The sequence below is a fragment of the Lolium rigidum genome, chromosome 6 (assembly GCF_022539505.1).
Source record: "Lolium rigidum isolate FL_2022 chromosome 6, APGP_CSIRO_Lrig_0.1, whole genome shotgun sequence".
NCBI classification, from domain to species: Eukaryota; Viridiplantae; Streptophyta; class Magnoliopsida; order Poales; family Poaceae; genus Lolium; species Lolium rigidum.
In genome coordinates, this window is record NC_061513.1 from 115,337,872 (window position 1) to 115,361,882 (window position 24,011).

General features: G+C 43.4%; 1 protein-coding gene across 2 annotated transcripts; it reads left to right on the forward strand.

Annotated features, from left to right (window-relative positions):
* The first annotated feature begins 147 nt into the window (after nucleotides 1–147).
* LOC124667983 (putative pre-16S rRNA nuclease) lies at nucleotides 148–11,145 on the forward strand. 2 transcript variants are annotated; one of them, XM_047205197.1, is made up of 8 exons: nucleotides 148–181; nucleotides 2,124–2,294; nucleotides 3,595–3,652; nucleotides 9,745–9,816; nucleotides 9,899–9,994; nucleotides 10,189–10,281; nucleotides 10,423–10,535; nucleotides 10,639–11,145. In XM_047205197.1, the coding sequence occupies exons 2-7, from the start codon at nucleotides 2,146–2,148 to the stop codon at nucleotides 10,477–10,479; spliced, it is 525 nt and encodes a 174-aa protein (XP_047061153.1). In that variant the 5' UTR covers nucleotides 148–181; nucleotides 2,124–2,145; the 3' UTR covers nucleotides 10,480–10,535; nucleotides 10,639–11,145. The 2 variants fall into 2 exon arrangements, with proteins under 2 accessions (XP_047061153.1, XP_047061152.1); XM_047205196.1 differs by lacking the exon at nucleotides 148–181 and adding an exon at nucleotides 1,287–1,368.
* Nucleotides 11,146–24,011: the final 12,866 nt, after the last annotated feature.

The window sequence follows — 24,011 nt, forward strand, 5'->3', positions numbered from 1 at the left end:
GCAGCGAGCTCGCTCCTCTTTGCTTCCCCGGCGCCCCGGCGCGGCGCGCATTCTCCACCGGCGAAGAGACGATACGGCGGCGTCTCCTCCAGGTTGGGTCTCTCCGTCGGGCCTCAGCCCCGCCGGCCGTCACCAATCTCTGCTCCGACCGGTTGTTGTCCGCTGCTGCCGAGCGAATCGGGTGAGCACACGCGCCCCAACTCCACTATCTCCCTTCCTCCGTTTTCCCTGGCACCCAGTTCAGTGCGACGCCGAACATGGCGCTGCGCAGTTCGTACCAGCCTCCCTGGGCCGACGGAGGCGAGATGCAGGGGAAAACCTATACACCGACCAGGTCGGTGGCTACCGGCCACCGCACACCCCCGGTCGGGTATGGGCCAGGCCCAGTTCGCTGTCTCTTTTTCGGTTTTCTGTTTCTTTTTTCGTTTTTTTATTTTTTTCCTTTTTCTTTTCTGTTTTCTTTCTTATTTTGTTTTTCTTTCGTCTTTTTGTTCAAACTAAAAAAAAATCAAATTTCAAAAATGTTCAAAGTCAAAAACTGTGCAAATTCGAAAATTGTTCAAATTCGAAAATCGTTCAATTTTCGAAATTTGTTCTAATTAAAAAATCGTTCAATTTTCAAAATTTGTTCAAATTCGAAAATAGTTCAATTTTCGAAATTTGTTCAATACGAAAATCGTTCAATTTTCAAAAAAAATTCAAATTTGAAAAATCGTTTAATTTTTGAAATTTGTTCAAATTCTAAAATCGTTCAATTCGAATTTTGTTCAAATTTGAAACTGTTCAGATTTAAAACAGAGAAAAAATGAGAAAAGAAAAAAAGAAAAACAAACTTGGGCCGGCCCGTCCGCACCGAATACACAGCAAACAGTCTCAGCAAATCGTGGGCCGGCCCAACAAAGATCTGGGGGGTTGGTCGGTGGCTGCTATACACCGACCAGGTCGGTGTAAAGCAGCTCCCGAGATGCAGCGGCTCCTGCGGCTAGGGGTCACGGGCCATGGGCGGACCTAGCGGGGGGGCCGTGGCCCACCCAGAAATTTGGGAAAAAAGGACTGGGTACCCATCTCTCTGGCCCAACTTTGACCAGCCAAGAGACGATCCCTAGCGATGGAAGAGACGACCTTGCTGACCTCCGCGGCCTCCGCTCTCCAATCTCCGGCCGTTCGACGGCTGCTGCCCTTGCGCCCTCCACGGCTCCGCGCCTCTGCCCCCGATTCGCCGGCTGGCCTGGCTCGGCCCTCCGCCGGTTCGCCCCCAACTCTCGGACGCCGGCAGCAGCCCCCGCCCCCCGGCTCGGCCCTCCCTCGGATAAATCGGCTCGCCGCCGCAGGACGCAGGTCCAGCTCCAGCAAGGCAACCGACAGCAGGTACTGGATAGTGGGTACCGATTTACATATCTTCAATTTTGTTATGTACCTAGACGCTGGGGAATCTGGATCTTCAATGATTAGTGTCTATGCTTGCTGTGCGCGCTGTCTTTTTTCTTCAGAAGGTGTCTCTCTCTATGGATATATCAAACATTAGCATATTTCTGTCCATGATTCATATTGATTCACTTGATAGTTTGGCACTTGTAGAAAACTAGAAATGAAGAGGAATATATGTCTTTTGCAAAAAAAAAAAGGAATATATGTCACATATATGTTTTACTGGTATTGGAACTAACACGGGCAAGAAGAGCAGAAACAGAAGAGAACGAGCGACGTCTGCGAAGTCGATTTTTCTATGTTTGAAGCTTGTGCAAATGTACCATATGTGTTGTTCCGCCCTTGCAAGTCCATATACCTTATAGTACTATGCTATAGTACCAACTGCCCATAATCTTTGTTGACGCTGGACTCGAGTTCGATTTGACAGATGTTTCTTATGCGATGTCTTGTGAGTTCTGGCCATGTTCAGTTTATGGTTTTGACACTGCATAGAAGGATTAATCTAGATCGCTTTTCCCCTTAAGCCATCCTCCGTGAACTTCGGTGGGGGTGCTTGACTGTTAACACTGTGATGTGAATCCATCTGAACTCTTTGATTTTCTGAAATTTGGGATGAATTTAGAAAAATTAAGACTGCTTTTGCACATGTCTGTGATTTACTCAGTCGTCATCCTGCCTTTCTGTGTTCCCAGTTGAAAGCAGAGGAGGCATACAATGAGGCTGCTGAAAGCGGAGGAGTTGTTCCGGAAAGTACTTGAGGGTGGGTCAAAGAAGCAGGGCCGGCTGCTTGGGCTCGATGTTGGCAGTAAGTATGTGGGGCTAGCCGTTTCTGATCCCCAAAACAAGATTGCCTTGCCTCTAAGGTAATCTTCATGTTTGATAGCGGTTTTCTTGATGCATATGTGCGGCTGATATGTCTTGAGATTTTGTTTTCTTCCTTATTTTTAATACATAAAAAGTAACTTCAGTATGTTCATGCAATTTATACGGCACTTTGCTGTCTGATGCTGTACATGTAACTATGTAAGTGTCATATGTAATGTACAAGAATGCTTATATTCCATTCCATGCCATCTAATGGTTTAATGGAGTACATTATTTACAATCTGGTCCGTCGTTGCTTGTTTAACCTTTTGCTGTAAAACATACAAATCACCACCCTATTGGGACTTGGGGTTGCAGTTTCCAGTCTCGGATAAAGCACTACCGAAGGACTGGAGCAACATGTTGAAGTTGCCATAATTCCACTTTATAGGAAATGTCTGTAGGCCTTCAACATTTTACAAAAATCTAGTGTTGTGATTAACAAAATGCTGTGATGCACAATCCTATTCAAGTAACCTGTTTTGATCCTGCATCTTCTTTGCCTTCAATATTCCCTGCACCTTCTTTGAATACTATTCATGATTCAGGAGTTCACAGTTTTTGGTCTGTTCCGCCTAGACCAATAGTAACATCTTTTATACTCAGTCAGGTTGGACTAGGGAAGTCAAATTTTCTTTGGATGAGCCCTGCTAGGCTACTGGTCTTTCTAACTATCTGAGCACTTGAGCAGCGGAGTTCAAACTTCCTGCAGTGTTCATGTACTCATTGCGTCTATTGTTAGTATAAATAATGCAGTCAAGTCTGTTGAGGCATTAAATAACTATTATCTGAGACCATTATGAAACTAGGGTTTTGTAGAGAAGTAGGGGGAGGTGCTCTTGCTCTGGGAGGCTAGGTGGAGACTTATTCTTCTATTTTATTGCTTCATTATCTGAGGTTACATGATAGTTTTATATAATATGGTGCACTTCAACCACAAGCCGGAACTAGACTTGAACCAGAATCCTACTATTTCTCGATTCTTCCTAATTTAAAGATGAACTACTCAGTAGATCATCATGATCCACTCCCTAGCTTGGTCTCAGTGTGAGCCATGTGATGTTCACATAACACCTTACTATGATTCTCAGTTTCTTGGATATGGATTGTGATCTTAAATTTCAAATAACCTGCTTCCTCTATTGTAGTCAATACTTTTATCTTGAGAAAAAATATTATGATAGTTTTGTAGTTTATATTTTTTATGATCTGGTGATGAGATAGATGATGTGATTGCATTGCCTTAATAAAGTAAACTTGCATATTGGAACTAATATGCACATTGATTGTATCTTGCAGTGTCTTGGGTAGGACAAAGACAAACATCGACTTGATGGCAGACGATTTCAAAACACTGGTATGTTAATGTACCTGTTCACATCTAAAACTTACTCATCAACATGAAGTCAAGTATTCAACATGCAATGTCACTTTATTCTATATTGAATGCTTTGCACCCCCGTGAACATTTATAAAATTTCATTGATTGAGGTTGATTTTGCATTCTGAAATGTACACTTTGCTTCTAATCAGTGGTAAAAAAGGGAAATTTGTTCTTATTTGCATTAAGTCAGGGTTTCATGTCTTGTCTGTATTGGCTTCTTTCCCATCCCACTTACCTTCCCAAGATATTTAAGGGCAGCATTGATGATTGACCTTGGACAAATCAAAATAATTTAGCAACATAAATGTCATCATTTTTGGAAGTTGGTTTTTTCTTTCCATATGCAACTGTGCAGAACAAGATAGTCACCTCTGAGTATTGCTATACTGTAATGGTGCAATCGTTGGCCACACTTCGTAAAATTTAACCAATGCTGGTACTAACTTGAATTTTCGTAGCCTCCTAGATGGGTATTCACAACTCCTAACTTGAGATTTGTGTGTAGAATGGACCTGAATCAGGCTTGATTGAAGCTATTTTACAGATATGCGGAGCCATACATAGTGTAAACAGGACTAGTAGAACCTTGTGGAAAAAAAAGAACATAGATTTAACATTTATTTTGGATGTTAAAGATAAAGCCATCACGTGGGCATAGCATGCACAAATAATATTAAGTTAAATTAGCAAATAGCTCTAGTTTTCTTTTTGTTACTTTTTTCCTTTTGTATCTCATTTGGTTTTACCATAATTTATTGTAGATTACAGGAGAGGTGAAAGTGGCTAGGTTGTTTGGGCAGCCGCCACTGGCTGTGTATTCTATCTCTTAGGGTTTCTCAGGAGAGAACCCTTCTATATATACACATAGCTACATGGGCCACATGGGCCAAAGAGATACACACTAGACTAGCCCGGAACCGGTTCAACACTCCCTTCAAGATGGGTGATAGATATCTATCATTCCCATCTTGCCACAAGCCAAATTGCACTCCTTAGTTCCTGCACCCTTGGTTAGACAAGTCACCACTTGATGTCCCGAACTCACATAAGATATTTTGATAATTCCCGCATCCAATTTTTCCTTGATGAAGAATCGGTCTATCTCCACATGCTTGGTTCGATCATGCCGCACAGATTATTGGCAATGCCGATGGCCGACCGATTGTCACACCACACATTTAGATGGCCCTGTCTCAAAGACCTTCGGCTCACTAAGGAGATTTCTCACCCACAACATTTCACTTAGTCCTTGAGACATTGCTCCGTACTCGACTTCAGCAGCTTGATTTGGACACTACGGGTTGCTTCTTACTCCTCCATGACACCAAGTTCCCTCCAACAAAGACACAATAGCCTCGAAGTTGATCTTCTATCATCCGGACAACTTGCCCAATCAAGATCGCCGTACCCATCAACTCCTAAGTGTCCGTTGCTCCTAAACCATAGCCCTTTACCCGGACTACCCTTTAAATACCTCAAGATTCTCGTAAACAATATCCATATGTCCACTCCTTGGCTTATGCATATATCTACTTACAATACTCATCGCATAAGCAATGTCGAGCCTTGTATGACACAAATATAAAAGTCGCCCAACCAGACTTTTGATATCTCTCCTTATCAACCGGTTCACCGTACATAGCAGATCACTTTATGGTTTTGATCGATGGGGGTTGGAGCTGCCCGGCATCCAAGCATGCCCGTATCATCGAGAAGATCCAAGGTATATTTTCTTTGGGACGAGCAATACCTTTTGGAGACCTAGCAACTTCTATGCCTAAGAAATATTTGAGTTTTCCAAGATCTTTGACTTCAAATGCTTTACTCAAGCATCCTTTCAGCCTTTACTATTTCCGCTTCATCATCGCCGAGTAATTATGATGTCATCAACATACACTCGCAAGTATTGTGATTTTCTCGGTTTTGATGTCTATAAAAGACAGTAGTGATCTCCATTACATTGCATGTAGCCCATATCACAACCGCACGCCCGAATCCGTCAAACCATGCCCTTGGAGATTGTTTTAAGCCATAAAGAGACTTTTTCAATCTGCATACCTTGCCGCCAGCTTCGATGTAGCAAAGCCTCGGTGGGAGTTCCATGTACACTTCTTCTTTTAGATCACCATGCAAGAAGGCATTTTTAACATCTAGTTGGTGTAAAGGCCACCCAAAATTAGCAAGACAAGAAATCAAAATCCTCACAAGTATTCATTTTCGCCACCGGAGCAAATGTTTCATCATAATCTATGCCATAGGTTTGACTATATCCCTCGCCACTAGTCTTGCTTTATATCGGTCGATCTTGCCTTCGAATTTTGTTTAATTGTATAAATCCACTTGCAAGACACTCGCCTTCTTTCCTTCCGGAAGGTGTGCAAGTTCCCATGTTTTGTTCTTCCTCAAAGCATCCAGCTCCTCCATCATAGCATGCCTCCACTTTGGATCTTGTCTAGCCGCTTTCCAATCAGCTTGGAATTGAGATAGATTGCGAGAGAACCAACAAATGCTCTGTACGAGGGAGACAAGCACTTATAAGACACATAGTTGCCAATGTCATGGTTAACTCCACGTTTACCCTTCCTCAAAGCAATTGGCAAATTCATTGACTCATCTATGGTTGCGGACCCATTTTCGGAATGACAAGCCGCCACTAGACCTACTATCATCAACATCATCCTCCCGTTGCTCCCCTTGCATTTGTTGTTCCCCCGCACTCGTTGCTCCCCTGCACCGGTTGCTCCCGTTGTACTCCCCGTCGAGGTCGTCGCGAATACACCAAGTATGTTGTCCCTCCACCTTTGTACGTTTTCGGGTTGTACAATAGGTGGTTCAACATGGACATTAGATGGTCCAAGCATCTACGTAAATAGGGACCGAAACCACAATTGGTTGTGGAGCATGTTGTTCTGGACTTGTAACAATACTCTTCTCCCCCTCTTGGCCAACCTCATTATTTTTCTCGTTGGTCAAGTTCCTCAAACAACATACTTATATCAGCTCTTTTCACCATAGAAGGGCTCGCATTCTCGAAAAGTGACATCCATACTTACAAAGGTACGTCGTTCGATGGACTCCAACACTTGTAGCCACGTTTTCCCGCGAGGCATATCCAATAAAAATGCATTTCATCGCTTTTGGGTCAAGTTTACCAACGGATGGTCTCGTGATCTCTAACAAAACAAGTACAACCAAATAATTTTGGTGGGACTAGAAATGTATTCTCACCCATTAACATCTCACATGGTGACTTCATGCCCATAACTCTTGAAGGCATTCTATTTATCAAGTAGGTGGCGGTCATCACCGCTTCACTCCGGAGGAACTTAGGCACATTCATAGTAAACATGAGAGATCTTGCAACTTCTAAAATATGTCGATTCTTCCTTTCTCGCTACTCCATTCTCGTGGAGGTGTGTCCGGACAGGAGGTCCGATGTAGGATGCCATGCTCGACAAGAATGTGCTCGAATCCTTTATTGACATACTCGCTCCGTTATCGATCCCGATCATCCGTACTCGCACATTGAACCGGGTTTTCACATAAGAATAGAAGTTCGGAAACATTTGAATACTTCATCCTTGTGTTGCATCAAATAAACCCGGGTCATACGAGTATGACAATCAATAAAGGTCACAAAATACTTCATTCCACTCACGTATACAACAGACATGTCCACACATCTCGAATGAATAAGCATAAATGGGAATATACTTCGGATTCCCTTACTCACATAATCGGTTCGTGTGTGCTTGGCATACTCACAAGCATCACATTTTAATTTGTTTTTATCAACTCCATGCATTACATCGTGGAAGACTCGATCATCTTATCAAACGACATATGACCCATTCTACAATGATGAATCATGGCAATATTCTCCCTTTCATCGACAACAACAAGAAACACCGAACCTCCACGATCCATGTACCATAGTCCTCTATGCCCGGTTCCGGCCCCAATCCTCCCGCCCGTCGACCTCTCCCGGATCACACACATTTTCTTATCAAGATATATTATGCAGTCCAGCTTGATCAATTAAAGCACTTAGAGATATCAAATTGATCGGGAAAGCCGGAACATGTAACACCGAAGATAGTTTTATGAAGGGAGTGCACCGAACAGTCCCTACACCTTTGATGGGTTGTGATGTGCCATTAGCAGTTTGTATGGTTTCAATCCGAGAGATAGGATATTTATCATATGATTCAAATTCTTTAGTGTTGCTCGTCACATGTTTAGATGCCCTCGAGTCAAGGATCCACTCGGATCAATTTTATGGGTAGCTATAGATGCTTTTTCAATATTACCTCCATTTGCGTATGCGAAATGTGCAAAGCTTCCAAAGGTGGCATCCTCCTGTCCACCCTTCTTGATCTCTTCATGGGTGGCTGCACTTACTTGACCGTCTTTAGAAACAACAACATGCGCTCTCGGTGGCCCCGAGTTGTGGCCGCCTCGACCTCTACCTCCACGGTAGAACCCCCTGTTGTAACCTCTTCCTCTACCCCGCCTTGGAGCTGTGCAATCATAGCTCGGTGGCCTGGTTTTCCACAATTGTAGCAGTCCCTTGTCTCCCGCCTCTCTGTCACAAAGAAGGCAGGATTAGAGGCATGTTCACCTCCTTTTCCAAGTTTTAGCCTCATCTCCTCTTGTGACATAGCTGCAATAACCTCTCCAATAGACGGCAGTTTAGTTTGGTGAAAGAGATTTGCCCTCCTTCCTTCAAAACAGGGGTTCAGTCCCTTCAGGAGCTGGATTACACGCCTGCGCTCTATCCACTGTTTTGCAGCAACAATGCACTCAGGATGTGCAAGCTCAAGTGGATCACAGTCATCCGAGATCAGACCACAAGCGCTGCAGTTCAGCCACATACTCCATGAATGATTTTTCACCTTGCTTTAAATCATGCACCTTATCCTCAATTTGGGCCATCAGCATGACATTTCCCTTCCCTGAGTACAAACTTGACAAGTGTACTCCATACCTCTTCTCGCAGAGAGAGAGCTTCCACCGATGCAGCAATCAAAGGAACTAACGAGTTAAACAGCCAAGCCATCACCACAGAATTGGTAGTACTCCATTTCTTCCACTCCGAACTTTCCTTGTCCACCGGCTCACTGCCCCGACCAAATACATACCCCTCCAAATTCTTGGTCTTCAGGATTAGAAGAGCCCTTCTTGACCAGCTCAAGTAGTTTCCCACACCTTCTAGTTTGATCTCATTTGGCATGAGATCGATCTTCCGAACTAGCTCTACCTGTTGAGGAACTGCACCGGAGTAGCTAGCACCATCCTCCTTCTTGGCGATGAGGAACTCCGTCAGTTTCTCCAAGGCCTGGGCCAGCTGTTGGTTGTTGCCGTTCTCCCCATCTCCTCCTTCCAGCACTACCACCAGCTCCTCCAAATCCACTCCCCGCAGATCTGAACTTTCCCTTCCCTTCTTCACTCCACCAGAGAAACGCAGCTCCCAGCAGCACCAATCTTGGCCACCATCACCATTGCAGGAGAGGTGAAAGTGGCTAGGTTGTTTGGGCAGCCGCCACTGGCTGTGTATTCTATCTCTTAGGGTTTCTCAGGAGAGAACCCTTCTATATATACACATAGCTACATGGGCCACATGGGCCAAAGAGATACACACTAGACTAGCCCAGAACCGGTTCAACATTTATTTTGTGAACCTGCAGCATATTATGCATATTTAACTCATGTTAGGCTCTGTTTGGCATGCGGGTGGCATTTTAAGTTAGTTTTCCTATTTTCATACGTTAAATAATTGCCAACCACTATTTTAAAATCATAATAAAACTATGTACTAGGTGCAGTAAAGATTCCTATAACTAAGTAGATTTCGAATCACAATGTGACAGAACACATGAAAGAGAATCTAGCCCTTGGCTGAACTGAGGTAGTAGTTTTTTTGACGAGTTACAAACTTAGTAATTTCTCAATCATTACTCTTGTTCAGCTGCTCCATATGGTGTAGTTTTCTTGATTTCCGACCTCTTTTCAACTGTCGGTTGTGCACATTGAAGATGCAATGCCATTTTCTTTTTTGTGAATAGGTTAAGAAGTACTCCCTCAAAGGGCTTATTGTGGGTTATCCATTCAACTTACAGGGGCAATCTTCTCCAGATGTAAAATATCCTTCTGCTAGTATAGTTCACCACCTGTTTGACCTTTATTTATGTTCTTTAATGTTGTCTTTTCTGTAAGCAGGCAATACAAGTAAGCCTTCTTGTTGGAGAACTTTCTAAAACTGGGAAACTTGATGATTTGGGCTACACATATTGGGATGAAAATTTTACCTCAAAGGTGACAAGTCTCTTTTCATCTGTGCACATTTTTATTGAAGCAGGAGAAGGGGTGGAGTGCAGTACTGCTTTACCCACTGGTTACATTGTAGTTTTATAAGACTGCTATAGGTTGTTTTGTGGGAAAATAATGGCATCTATGTTTCCGAATGATTTGATGGTGAAGTTTTCTGACCGATCTTGATGTTTTTGCAGTGTGTGGAAGCCCTTCTAAATCCTCTGAAACTAAATACTCCGGTAGAGACCAAAACCATGACAGATAAGTTTGCTGCAGTTTGCATACTCCAGGTACATACACCAAGTACCAGGCTGACATCATATTCCAGTCAGTTGGTTCATGCTTTCAGTTGAGATAATCATCATGGTAGATCTGTAGGTCCAGCTGAATATCTGCGTTAGTGAGATTGAGAATTAATTCTTTGTGGACAGGGCTATCTAGATAACATGAACAGAGCTATGAGATCCACAGACGATTGTAAAGAGTAAGGTGACACCTGAGCTCCATGTACCTAAACCAAGAAATATCATTTGGTCAACTTGTGGTAAGCGTTCATGTCTGATTTTGGTAGAACCTTTTTGTTGTTGTTATCATGTCTGTAGTTTACATAGTTTGATGAGCTTTTTTACTTCTGAAATGTTCTCCAGCCTAGCGGTCAGGTCTCCCTTTAAAGCATGGATGTGAAACCAGTTCAAATCATGTCGGTACATTGATATGCAGTTCTTCGGGGCGTGAAGGAAACTCTGAGCTGGTGCGTTGTTAGGCTTGTACAGCTGACATATTTCTACTGACAGTTCATCGTCTGGCAAAAGAAGCTTTCCTGCTTAGCCGCTGAAGGCAAATTTATTAGTAGATGATACTAAACTATTTGAGACTGTTCTTGCTTACTTTCTTTCTTTCAACCTCTGTTTGCTTATTTTAGTTTTGGCATTAGCATAATTGTGATAACGCCTGCATGCCATAAAGCTACACGAGAGGTGCGAGACGCATTGCCTAGACTAATCTCGTCCTTTCCATAAATTAAGCATGCAAATGCATTGTTAGCAGCCTGGGTAATTAACCCCCTTCCTGCAACTTTCGGTTTGTTTGTCGAACCAAGAATGATCAGGTGAGCTGTTGGGCGATGATGTTTCCCTTTCTCCAAAAGGGCCAAACCAGTTTTCATGCCTCAGAACACATTCATCATGATGCTGATAATTCAATTTTGTCTCGGTACTCTGCTTGTGCTCACTGAGATCTCCCTGCACGCAGGCATTGATGCATATATTCGTGTCTTTTTGGATTGTGTGCGCAACGGATTGATCTTTGGATTACGTACGGAATTTTGTGATAAAAATCTTCGTTGCCTGCACACAACAGATCTCAAATCCGATCCTACTAAGTTAGGCTCACGAAGAATTTTGTGACGATGGGCAACTTGACTAACCTCGTCTATCCAAGTCACGGCTCTACAGAATATAAGCAAATGAAGAAAAATGGAGCCACTTGTCGAGCTACAAACTCTCGAGGATATGCTAAAAATCTATTCTAGTCCGTACATTTCTACACAACAAGTCTAGAAGCAGTAGTATATTTTCCTTGTACTTCTTTCTTTGCCTCGCTGCCCCTGCCAGCTGCTCCATGCGAAGTCAACACAGTTGACACGTGACAGCGTCGAGCAGAAGAGATTTCACAGGCAAGGAAAGACAGGTCAGGAACACATGAAGTCAGCCGTCGACCGTACTGTTATACTGTCTACGATAATTTGATTCCATCAGGCTGCGTGACGTTTCGACGATCTCGCAGCTGCTGGTGGTCGCCGAGCCGGCCGGCGGTTTTGGACCGAATGCATGCACGAGCTACTTGGCGATTTCTTGACCAGATGATCCGTCAGCATTCCACGAATTCTTGGTGTTGATCTTGCTCATCGAATTGTTGACTTTGATTAAGGCCGCCAATATGGCTAATCTGCTTAGAAAGGATATACTAAGGGATTGCTGCTAGTACTAATCTTGTAGTATTGCCTTAAGGTTAAGTACCTAACTTCTCTTAATATTTACGTTCCATGTAAGTTGTTGCTGATTTGGATGTACCGACACAAAAATCAGCAGCAACTAATATGGAACAGAGTTCGCGTGTAGATACATCCAAATCAGAAACAACCAATATAGTGTATGTCTAGATACATCTAAATCAGCGACAATTTATATGGAGCGGAGGGAGTACCCTTTATGAAGTAGGTCCATTTCTTTTTTTGTCCATTATTATCATCTTTATTTTTTGTGCCTCAGATAGTCAAGCAGCCCATGCAAGAGCATCGTTGCAAGAGCATGATCATTATCTTCATGCTGGATGAGGTCAAGCGACACTATCTAAATGTTGTTGGCCGCTTTCTCTAGGTTGATGGATTGTTTAAACATTTATGGAACTCTCAAATTCCTCAGTATATCAAAATTTGACTGTGCTTGAACCGGTACAATGCTATTGCCACTAAATATATCATGATCAAAATTAATAGTCCAGGCTCCTTTTCGCAGTAATTTCTCAGATTTTGCTGGCAAGCAGAAACGTGCAAAACTCGGAGGTGGCGGTAGTTGCTTGGTAATCTGGAAGATACATAATAGAGCTTATCCCAAAGGGAAGTTGATCGAATCCCCTACTGAAATAATTTGTTATGTTTGTGTTTTTTCTCAAACAACCATCATCAATTCATCATGTTCCGACCCTCTGCCAATTCATTATATAGATCAACACTAATTATAAGCCATATTTTGAAACTGAAGTTCCATCTTCTTTCAGCCATATATGGCACAACAACATTGTGCTCATTGCAAATAACGAAGAGATCGGTGCCCATCTTCTGTTACCATTTACCCATCATCATCGTTCTTCTAAGTACAGTTTTCTCAACCAAAACAAACATTATGCTCATTCCTTAAAAGAACATTATGCTCATTGCAAACAATGAAGAGATATGGGCCCAACTTCTGTTACCGTTTCCCATCATCATCGTTCTTCCACTTGGATAGAATTTTCTCAGGTGCAGTGCAGTACATGAGTCGATCAATGTCAACGTGACAGCGATGAGTCACGTTCGATGGGCACTCTTTGCTCGCCGTGACCGGTCTCGATCCACAGCATGCAAACTTGGGTTTGTCCACAGGAACATGTCCCTCGATCAATCGTGAGATAGCGAGACTCGTACCATCGGTGAGCAGTAACATCACACGCTCGCATTACATACAAGATTACAGACGACACGACAGCTCGATCGAGCGGGCCGTGAGACAAGCTAATCAGGCTACACACGCCATGGCTAGTGCATGTGTTGCCCTGTTTGCTGCTAGGTTGTGGATTTGTCGTCCCGTAGCCCGTAGGCGTGTCCCTTGGTCGTGTGGCTACGGAGCCGTGCTGTCGCTGCGCTCGTCCACCTGCTGCTGCTGCCCAGTTCCATTCATGGCTAGCTAGCTAGCTTAACTTGTCGTCGATCAGCTCGTGAGACTGCAGCGAACAGATGAACTTCAAAGTCAGAACCTGACGGCGGGACGCGGCGCGCGCGGTAGGGTCGATCGGGCCACCGTCCACCGACTAATTAAGGAGTGAGACTTGTCAGGATCGGGACGGAGGCTGATCAATGCGAGCAAGCAAAGGGACCGATCGAGTTGTGGTTTCGGGACGCTGAAACGAAACGAAGCGTGCGTCGCTCTCCAGGTGCCGGCCAGACAACGACGACGACCAGGCCGTGCGCGCGGCGTCGTAGGATCGAGTGGCAGCCGTACGTGCGTGTGGCCGTGCTGCACGTACGCACGTAAGCGATGATATGTAGCCTCGTGCAAGGACGGCATTGACCGGCGGGCGCCGAACAAGTTGGACTTTGTCGTCGGCCACGTACGTTGCGCGCGCCGGCCGGACGCCGTACGTGTTTGATGCGGTCCGCCTTTTCCCCGTCGGTGTAGATAAGGGCGTGTTTGGTTGCCTGGTTTTAACTTGGCTCACATCAGTCTAACAATTTTTGGCTCGTTTGGTTGCCTGGGCTCAGCGCGTTGTTGCACGAACCGGTTCTCAAAACACTCTCGGGCCAGATCCTAGAGGAACGCCCAGTTCGGCATTTCCTTGACAATGCAGTCAAATCTTGTACGCAGCTGATGCAAAAGCGAATCTTCAGCGCACGCGCGGAGACGAGGATGGAGATGGAGGGAGCTGCGACTCGCATCGCCCTTCATCGCCTTCATGCCATGTGATTTCAATAGGTGGAATTACCTTCTTGCAAAGATAGTCTCTCATCACATCCATGCTAACTTTCACCAATTTTATTTAGATGGTGCCTTTGTTCCTCTTTAGAATTATTTACTGCTGGAGTTTCCTTAACAATGAGCAGACTCAAAGATTTCCATCAAAATTTACTTTGCCATCAACACTAAAGCTTGGCCTAGCCACTGTGCAAAGAAACATCACTTTGCCTCTGCTATTCTTATTTTGAACACTGTGCTCATGATCAGTTTCTTCAGGCAATAGGTAGTATGTTCTCATTTTCTTGGTCGTATCAAACATTTTTGTCTATGTGTACAATGTTTTGCATTTTAGTAAAGATGGGCGTAGCATTAGATATTAATCCTTGATCGAACAACTTGATGCAAAACTTGAGCCTATCAATTTAGACCGCTTGTGACTCACCTAATTTTTTTCATTGGCACCTTCTCTTTAATGTTATGCAGGCAACATTCAAATATAGTGCTAGTCCCTCATGGTAGACCGTTTGTTGAAAGGAGTTTTCGGTATCCTTGAGAGACCAATGTATTTCCTCTTGCGACTAGATCTTCCTTTCTTTGTATTAGTCACATTAATGTCTTCCCCTCTTGCAATATGCTCATTTGCTTTTTTCCATATTCTTGCGACTATTCTTACACTTGTTTTCAATAGATAAACAACAAGTTATTTGTCTTTCCGTTGTACTTCTATGACTTTGTCTTTACTGAGTGCTTGTAATTCAAGATAAACTCATCATCTGACATTTTTTCGATTAGTTGCACAATGATGAAATTGTGGTAGATGCAACTATAACAATAAGCATTTATGTGATATGAAGGTTCAAATTAAAGAATATTTTTGAAAAAAAATCAGGTTCAAACTGAAGCAAAATGATGCTAAAAGAGCATGGAGTCCCCATGTGTGCATTTGGTAATTAATGGCAATCCCTATGAACTAATGTTTGCTTTGAGTTATGTTTGTAGGTTTTGTTCATAAGCAATGCTTGAACCATATGTTGGCTTCAAGGTTGCAAGAAGAAGCCAATGAAGAAAATTAAGTGACAAGTATGTCTTGAAGAAGGAGATGGGGTGAGATATCATGCGCATCTTCAAGACATCAACGTAACACAAAAAGAAGAAATGCTGTCAAGTTCAATATGTGTCATTTCGGAGAGATCATGAGCTTGAATCTTGCCATCCATATGGTGATAATGTATACATGAAGATATGCTGAAAAAGAAGCTCTCTCATAGTGGATTATGGGGTAGTAATCCACAAGACTTCATCAAGCAAGCGCAATCCATATGGTGATCATGGATACATAAAAATATGCTGAAGAAGAAGGTATCCTATGATGGATTATGGGGAAGCAATCCGCAATACTTTATAAAACTAGCACAATCAAGAAAGATGTTCCGTCTTGAAGAGTTCAAGATCTTCACCATCAAGATCGAGTTGAATGCGGAAGGATAAGGTTTGTTCTTGATATAGTTTTTTCTTACCGGTCTCGTGGTTAGTTGGGTGACCGGTTTATAGGATAGTTGGCTGTATGATGACGTTGGGACTCCAAGTGCAGAGTGTTGTGTCAACAGAGTATTTTCCTCACAAGGGTGACTCGAGGGTTATATCGACTCTCGGGGAATTGGGCAAGTGGTATCTCCCTTCCTCTTCTTCTAGCAATCCTTCAAAGTAAAATAAAATCTTGTGTCCCCACCTCCACCGTGTGGTTTTCAAGCACAAGGTTTCGTATAAGTAATAGTAAATAAAAAAATAGTAACACAAGTAAAGTAAACTAATTAAACAAGTAAAGTAATCTAAGTAAAATCGGTAAAGGAATTATTGTTTTTGGGTATTGTGTCTGATTAAGAGAACTAAACATTTTCGTATTTTCGGATTAAAATAGTGTTGCAAATAAAAAGTAAGATAAATGCGATGGAAAGATGGAAAGATGGAAAGATGTTTTCTATGATTAAAATTGGACCGGAATTCATGGATTCACTTGTCTACTCTCTATTTAAAGTTGTAGTGGATAATAACACTTCATCAATGAGATAATAGTATTAATAGAACTTCAATATGTGTAAGATACACATTCATATGGGCATCACATCCTAACATAGATATGATGCAACGCATCTCTCTTATACTCCACAAGAAAGGAAAAACTTCATGCAATCTTGTATTAAGAATTAATAGAGCATAGCCATAAGTATTTTGACATAATGTTTGAATAACAAATATGCTACCTTGAACAAACAAGATCATCACTTTTTTTTTCACGTGACGAACATAACACATGAATTCACTTTATCCCTAGTGAGGTAGCAAAAGAAAATGCAAAGCCATAATAGATCATGAATTTGTTGTCACTATCCAATCACTAAAACCATGATACTCTATCTAACACACACATCTCCCCCACACATGTTCTCGCATACAAGTTAGATCAGATCAGAACCAATACTTAAGAACGGGGTACATAATATGCATCTATCAATACATCTTACACAAAATAGATTCAAATCTCATATCACAATATCATAGAATAAAGATCCACCACATAGGAATTACATATATGATCAAAATCATGTTGGACAGCTCATATGGTACTAAGATATATGAAAAACAAGAGAGAAATAGATCAAGCTACTGCCACAAACCCGTAGTACAGAGGTGGACTACCCCCCCCCCCCCTTGATCATGGTGTTGATGAGCAAGACGTTGGAGAAAGTAGAGATCCCTCCGACGGTGGCTCCGGTGGAGTTTCCCCTCCAATCTTCGCAACTGCAGCCTTTGTTTTCGTGTTTCTGTGTTTTTGCGGCGATCTCTTCCTGAGAAACCTCGGGGGTTATATATAGGGCTTTTTAGTTCAAAAGAAGTCGGTTCGCAAAATAATAAAGTGAATCGGATGGTCGACGGCACAAAGTGGTGGGGTGGCGCCCCCCCCCCCTTGTTGGGCGCGCCACCTACCCTCGTTTGGGCCTCCAAGCCCTCCATGTCAGTTCCAAGTGCCCATGCTGCTTCTCTTGATGAAAAAATGACGCCCCCGAAATCCTTGCTGAATTTGACACCGCATAGGTGAAAGTGAAAAATACACAAAACAGGGGTTTCCTCTTCTACAGAGTTATAACCCAAATAAAGGGGATCTTTGATAAATCCCCATAAATAAATATAAAACATTAAAATAACATCATATATGTTGAAAATATGTGGAAATATGTGTTAATAAAGTACAAAGTTCATGTATGCATTTTACATGCATCACCGTACTATCAAGAGGGCTCTTAGTTGAGTAAATTGATCGTATCGTTCGTTGAGAGATCAAACCCTTGCAAGCTTTGAATACTTGTTCTTGGTTCTTATCCATGCGATATTTTAGAGCTTGTGTTCATTCTCATGACAAGCTGCAGCTAATCGAATATGGACTTTTGCACGGAAACTTGGTGCGTTTTTGATGTTGTTGATTTTACCAGCTAGTCTTCAATATAGAGGTCAAACCTTTCATCGTTTGTGTTTATCATCCCTTGATGGACTCTGATGGTTCTCTAAATGATCTTGTAAATCTTGTTCATAGCTTCAAAACGAGCCCAATATCATTAAATTGTAGTTCAGATGCTCAAGTTATGGCCGTTTCAGTGTTATTCATTCTGCTAGTTTTGTTTGGTGGTGGGGTGGGGGATATTCTACCCCATAAAGGACTAAATGCCCAGCCAATAACCGGCAGAGCAGGAATTTTCGAGCTACCACTAGTGGGGCAAAAATGCGTCCGGGAAACTCAAAATTTCCGCGCGGGGGGGGGGTGTGCCTCAGTTCGAGCTTCTTTACTTAGGAACTTTACTTTATGATAGCCTTTATGCTTGATATTCTATACCTTGTTATCACCTTGTTGCTTATCTTGCTTAACATATGTTATTGGTGCACATAGGCAAACCCTAGTTTGTAGGTTTTGTGCTTGACAAGTTAAACGTTAGTTTTATTCCGCACTTACCCAAGCCCCCAACGTAGAAGTTCTTAAACCACATTTCACCCCCCTCTCTCTCTCTCTAGGCGTCATCCTTAGTATTTTAAGTGCACTTCTGAAAGTTGCAAGAAAGTCAAATTGATGTGAGTACTCATTACTGAAACTTGCAAGAAATTCAAATATTGTTCTAAGCATATCCAAATTTCACCTATGAATTATTGGATTGTTAAAGTGATGCTTCTTATGCGGCATGTACTTTTCCAGGACTATTATAAGATTAAATCTATAGATCATGGTAAATATGCATTCAGTAAATAAATATTCCATTATTCATGCTTTTAACGCTTAAACATTTGAAAAATTGAAATTGTAATGACCATGCATTCAGATATTATGGACAATTAGGATGTTGATGGTGAATCGTTCTACACATCGCCTTCTTAGATATTATTGTCTTGTTCGTCATTGCTTGTAAATATGGGGTTAACTAAGAGCATGTCTAACAGACCCCTCAAAAGGGGCAAACCCGTATAATAACCGTCGGAATACGGGTTTCGGCTCTACCCGGCTGTCTAGCACGCCCCGTAAAAACGGCCCCCGCATAGATTTTTCCTGTTTTCGATTACGGGGTGGGTCGTCGCCCTCTACTTGTGCGGGGTGGGAGCGGGGATAGAGGGCCAAACCGGTATCACATTTCCGAAACCGCGCGCGGACATTTCAGTTCCCCCCACCCGTTTTCCCCCGGCGCCGCCGCAGCCACCCGCGCGCCGCCGCCGGAATCCGTCAGATCCGCGCCCCTCCGCTGTCCGCCGAGCCGCGCCGAGCTGCGTCGGCGCCCGCCGCACCCCCGCCGAAGATCCGCGTCCCTCCGCGCTCGCCGCCGCCCTCCCGCCGCGGTCTTCTCCGCCGGTTTCGCCGGTGAGTATTCCGCCGCGTTCTTCTTCGTTCTCGCCGGTAAAATGCTCGTGCTTGGGGATGATGTATGCTACACAGTGGTAGATGGCTTCGGAGGATGTGCACATGTCAGATTTGGACTCGACGTCGACTGATTGGTCCTCGTCGGATTCCGACGATTCGGACATCGACGAGTTGCTCAACGACGACGAGACGGAGATGGTGCTGCTCCTCTTCGGCATGAAGCACATGGAGGACCGCGCCAAGCTGCTGGATCAGCGGAAAGGATCCGTGGTGGGGCGTATGTGCATTCCGCGGAACCGCGCGCTCGGCCACGAACAGCTGATGCAAGATTATTTTGCCGAGGTACCGACCTATCCTCCCCGCCTCTTCCGTAGATGGTACCGAATGCGTAGGACTTTGTTCGAGAGAATCGTCAAAGATTGCGAGGCAAATTGCGATTATTTCAAGCAAAGAAGAAACGCTGCCCAAGTCATGGGATTTAGCCCATATCAAAAAATATCTTCCGCCATGAGGGTTATTGCATACGGTATACCAAAGAGATTATACCGATGAGTACCTTCGCATTGGTGTGCAAACAACCACGGATTGCGTGCGTATGTTTGCCAAGATGGTGATCAAGTTGTATGGAGAGACGTATCTCCGAGCTCCAAATGAGGAAGATACAAAAAGGCTCATGGAGATCAATGAAAAGAGGGGGTGGCCGGGGATGCTTGGTAGTTTGGATTGCATGCATTGGACATGGAAAAATTGTCCAAAAGCATGGCATGGAATGTATTGTGGCAAAAGCCGTGATGCTACCATTGTTCTTAAAGCCATGGCCTCACAAGACTTATGAATTTGGCATGCTTTTTTTGGACTACCGGGGACACTCAACGACATCAACATCTTGAATAGATCCCCTTTGTTTGCAAGACTAGTTAAGGGTGAAGCTCCACCTTGTAACTACAAAGTTATGAACAATGAGTACACCATGGGGTACTATCTCACAGATGGTATTTACCCTAACTATGCAACCCTTGTCAAGTCCATAAAAGAGAAAAAGGACAAGGCTTTGACAAGAAAGGAAGCTTGCTTCACCAAAAATCAAGAGGCATGCCGCAAGGATATTGAGAGAGCTTTTGGTGTCTTGCAAGCAAAGTTTGCAATTGTCCGGGGTCCTGCTAGGTTTTGGGACAAGGAAACTCTTGTTGATATCATGACATGTTGTGTGATTCTTCACAACATGATCATTGAAGATGAAAGAGGTTTGAACTTGCCATATTTCTATGACAATGTTGGCACCCGAGTGCAGCCCGAGAGGAACCCTGATCGGATTGAAGCTTTTCTTGCAGCTCATCGAGGCATTGAAAATGCCGAGACTCATCACCAGCTCACCTAAGATCCGATTGATCACCATTGGCAGTTGCATGGCCAATGAGTTATTACATTCATTTCCCATTGTTGTATGTGTGAAACATTCATTTCCTATTGTTGTATGTGTGAAACATTTAATTTGTTTAATTCTTCCATTAGAATATTTGTTGACATTTCTGAAAAACATTATTGTAATAATTATGATGATTATTGTGTGATGTAAAACATTTATTTTATGTGAATGTTGTGTTGGTTCTAATATCCAATTTGTCAAAAAGCCCTGTTTTGAGGGGTTGAAAACTCGGACGAGCTAGCAGACCCCGTATCCCCATCCCGTAAAACAGAAATATTCTGACGAGCTAGCAGACCCCGTATCCCCACCCCGTAAAACAGAATATTTCTGTTTTACGGGGTGGGGATACGGGGTCTGCTAGCTCGTCCGAGTTTTCGGCCGGCGAAAAGTGAATACAGGGCCCTCTACTCGTGTTTTAAGGGGCGAAAAAATACTAGGCCTGTTAGACATGCTCTAATAGTACTCCCTGTTGTTGCAGGACACAATTAGCCTCGTTGAACATAGCTTGTGAGTATTTCTCAGGACATCTTTCCATTGCACACGCCTAACCAAACAACCACCCAAAATCGGGTACTTTTATAATTTCCAATTTTGAAATGGCCTCTATTAAAAAACTCATTCTTAGCTCTCATTAGGCATTTCCAAACGCATGGGGGTAAGTTTTGTCTCAACCTGTGTTAAAGTTTTATTTTTAATCTATTTGTTGCGTAGCAATTCTTACCACACTTCTTGTTCAGTAAGTAGTTATTTACCGAGCAAACACTTGTTTAAGTTGAACGTAGGGCAATGACATATAACCATTTAACAACAACGCTCTATGAACGTGCTTGCGATGGAAAATTCGTATCAGGTGTGCTTCGGTGTCTCCCCTTCCCTCCTACTGCAATTAAAGTTAAAGAAATAAGTTAGTCTAAGAAGAGGTATCAAGAGATCCTAACTATCCACATAGGACTAAAGTTTGCAAGGGGGACACCGAAGCAAATGAGAATTCGTATAGTCCAAAAGCAGCCACGCATGGACTCAGCTGCACCTATCTTCTCTTGCCCAAACCCAACAACCGCCAGTTGCACCGTGGAATCAACTCACGCTGATGTCACTCAAGCTTGGTCAAAGACTGGATCGAGCTGCGGCAGCCGATTTAGTCCTTTATCCGGATATGCCAAGAAAAGCAAATTAAGACGACAATCCTGGCACCAAGTCAAGCGACGTACGTGCCTCGATTACTCGATCGGCCCATGGGCGAATCAGCACGACGAAATAATTCCCCTATACTTCCTCCGTCCACAAATAAGTGTACATCTAGGTTTTTGGATAAGTCAAACTTGTTTAATTTTGACCAACTTATTATCAAAAATTATACGCATATGTGACATTAGATTACTATATTATGAAACTACATTTTAAGGTGGATCTAGTGATACTAATCTAGTGTCATAAATGCTGCTACTTTTTTCTAAAAAGGTAGTCAAATGTAATAAAGTTTGACTTATCAAAAAACCTAGATGTACACTTATTTGTGGACGGAGGGAGTACCTTGTAGCACGGAGTAGTTAACAGACACAGAACCGCAGCTAATCACCCTTCGCAAGTAGGCATCCATGTTGATTGACGACGCACCAATATACTAGGACATGTATGTGATCGGTTCATGCACGCATGAACATGTACATCAGCTGATTGATAGTGTGCATGCATGGGTCGTGACCGGCCGGCCAGCGGAAACAAAGAGACCAAGGTCACTACAATTACTAGCAAGACTAATTAACATTTCACCCCATCCCCATCTGTTCCTCGCCTGCCGACCGTGTGACGGGAACAAAACAAAACCGGCCGCCCATTGACGTACGCCGTGCTAGCTAGACTCGGATCTATGCATGGCGTCGTCGAATTTTCTGCCGGACTTGACAATCGATCGACCGGTCTGTAATGCTTGCCCCGATCTCGATCCATTCATCAGGTATTCAGGCCCGCGGTTGCTTTCGGTATGGAACACTCGGCGCCAATCAGCGCATAACAAATTCAGGGGCGGCGCCCTGGCTTTCATTATATTAGCTCGCTAGTCCAACTCATGAAACGCCCATTGTTTGTTATGATTCTCTTCTCGTCAGTCGTCACTGCGCGCGGTACGTATCGGCTGTACGTACTTAGCTTACTATACTAGTATAGTGTTAGTTTCGTCAACCTCCGTTGTGCATCCGCCGTTGACGAAGACGAAGCACAAGTACACGGAGAACACATATCCTGATGAAACTGCCGTTTTGAATATCGATAAAATCCTTGATTTGAAAACACAGCGCGCAGACTGGGAAAACATCGTTAGACCATGCTTGCGTAGTTAATCAGCTATGGAAAGGAATCCCTCTAATCGCTCGGTGCCTCCTCCCGGCAAGCTTAGGAACGACGATGGCGATTAACTAGCTTGTGATAGCAATCAGCATACATAGTTAATTCGTCCAGTAGGAGGTTGGGGGATTCCTGCTAAGCTCCTAAGTCCTAACTAACCTAGCGGGAGGCTTGCTATATATGTATCGCATTTTCTGGGGCGCAACTTGCATCGGAGTCGCCGTAGTCCGGCGCCTATCGCACTCGATCGACCGCACGCATTGTGTAAATTAGGGCAAACAGAGCATCTCTGTCTCGGATCTCCCGAGACTAAACTAACGGGAGCGTACGGTTCTTTCTTCAGGCGTCACGTATGTGTCATGGATGATGGCTAGCTGAATTGTTTAGCTTTCGTCTGCTCTCCATGTCCGCGAACCGTGGTGCAGGAACGGATGGCGATCTGCAGCGCATGTCCAGGTGCCGGCATGTACCTCCAGCGGCTACGCCTGTAGAAAACGATGTAGGTTTTGACTTGGTGTGGACGAGGACGACGATCCAACAGACATCAGGTGCAGCGGGAATTGTAGTTGGTTCAGGTTGGACTTGATCATCAAAGTTGTCGATCGATCGCTGCTAGATAGCTAGTAGCTAGATGCCCTCCTCTTCGTCTCTTGTGGATAAACTACATTTGGGTCTTTTGGTTTGATTGAGACTTCGTATTCTATGTCTGGATTTTAAAACGATGTGAGAAAAATTTAAAAAAGTTATCGCCAGTTGGGCTAGCTAGCTAGATGTATGTTTTTATCAGGGGTTGTACGAAAACACTTGTTTGATTTCTAGGTCGGAAGAAAGGGGAGAGGGGATACTAGCTACTACACAGTTTAAATCTGAAAAAGGGAAAGAGCAATAACTCATCTTTCTTGATTTGGCTTGTGATATAAACAAGTCATAATTAACAAAGCAACTGTACATTTTTAGGGTAAAGAAAGCAACTGCATGAAGTTGAAGATAAATGTAGAAACATAAACAACAAAAAGGCCCTTGTCACTCGTCCTCATACATGGTCATCAACCAACCAACAGGGCATTGTGTATAGACTATATAAGGTGTGTTCGAAGTGATTCCTCCCAACAAGGGAGTAAATTAATTAAGTGGTCGTTCACTGCT

Bases quoted from the DNA above. Each gene is read 5' to 3' on its own strand.
- LOC124667983 (XM_047205197.1), top strand. From the start codon at position 2,146: ATGAGGCTGCTGAAAGCGGAGGAGTTGTTCCGGAAAGTACTTGAGGGT. The intron at 2,295-3,594 runs GTAATCTTCATG...TGTATCTTGCAG, and splicing joins AAGATTGCCTTGCCTCTAAG to TGTCTTGGGTAGGACAAAGA. The intron at 9,995-10,188 runs GTGACAAGTCTC...ATGTTTTTGCAG, and splicing joins ATGAAAATTTTACCTCAAAG to TGTGTGGAAGCCCTTCTAAA.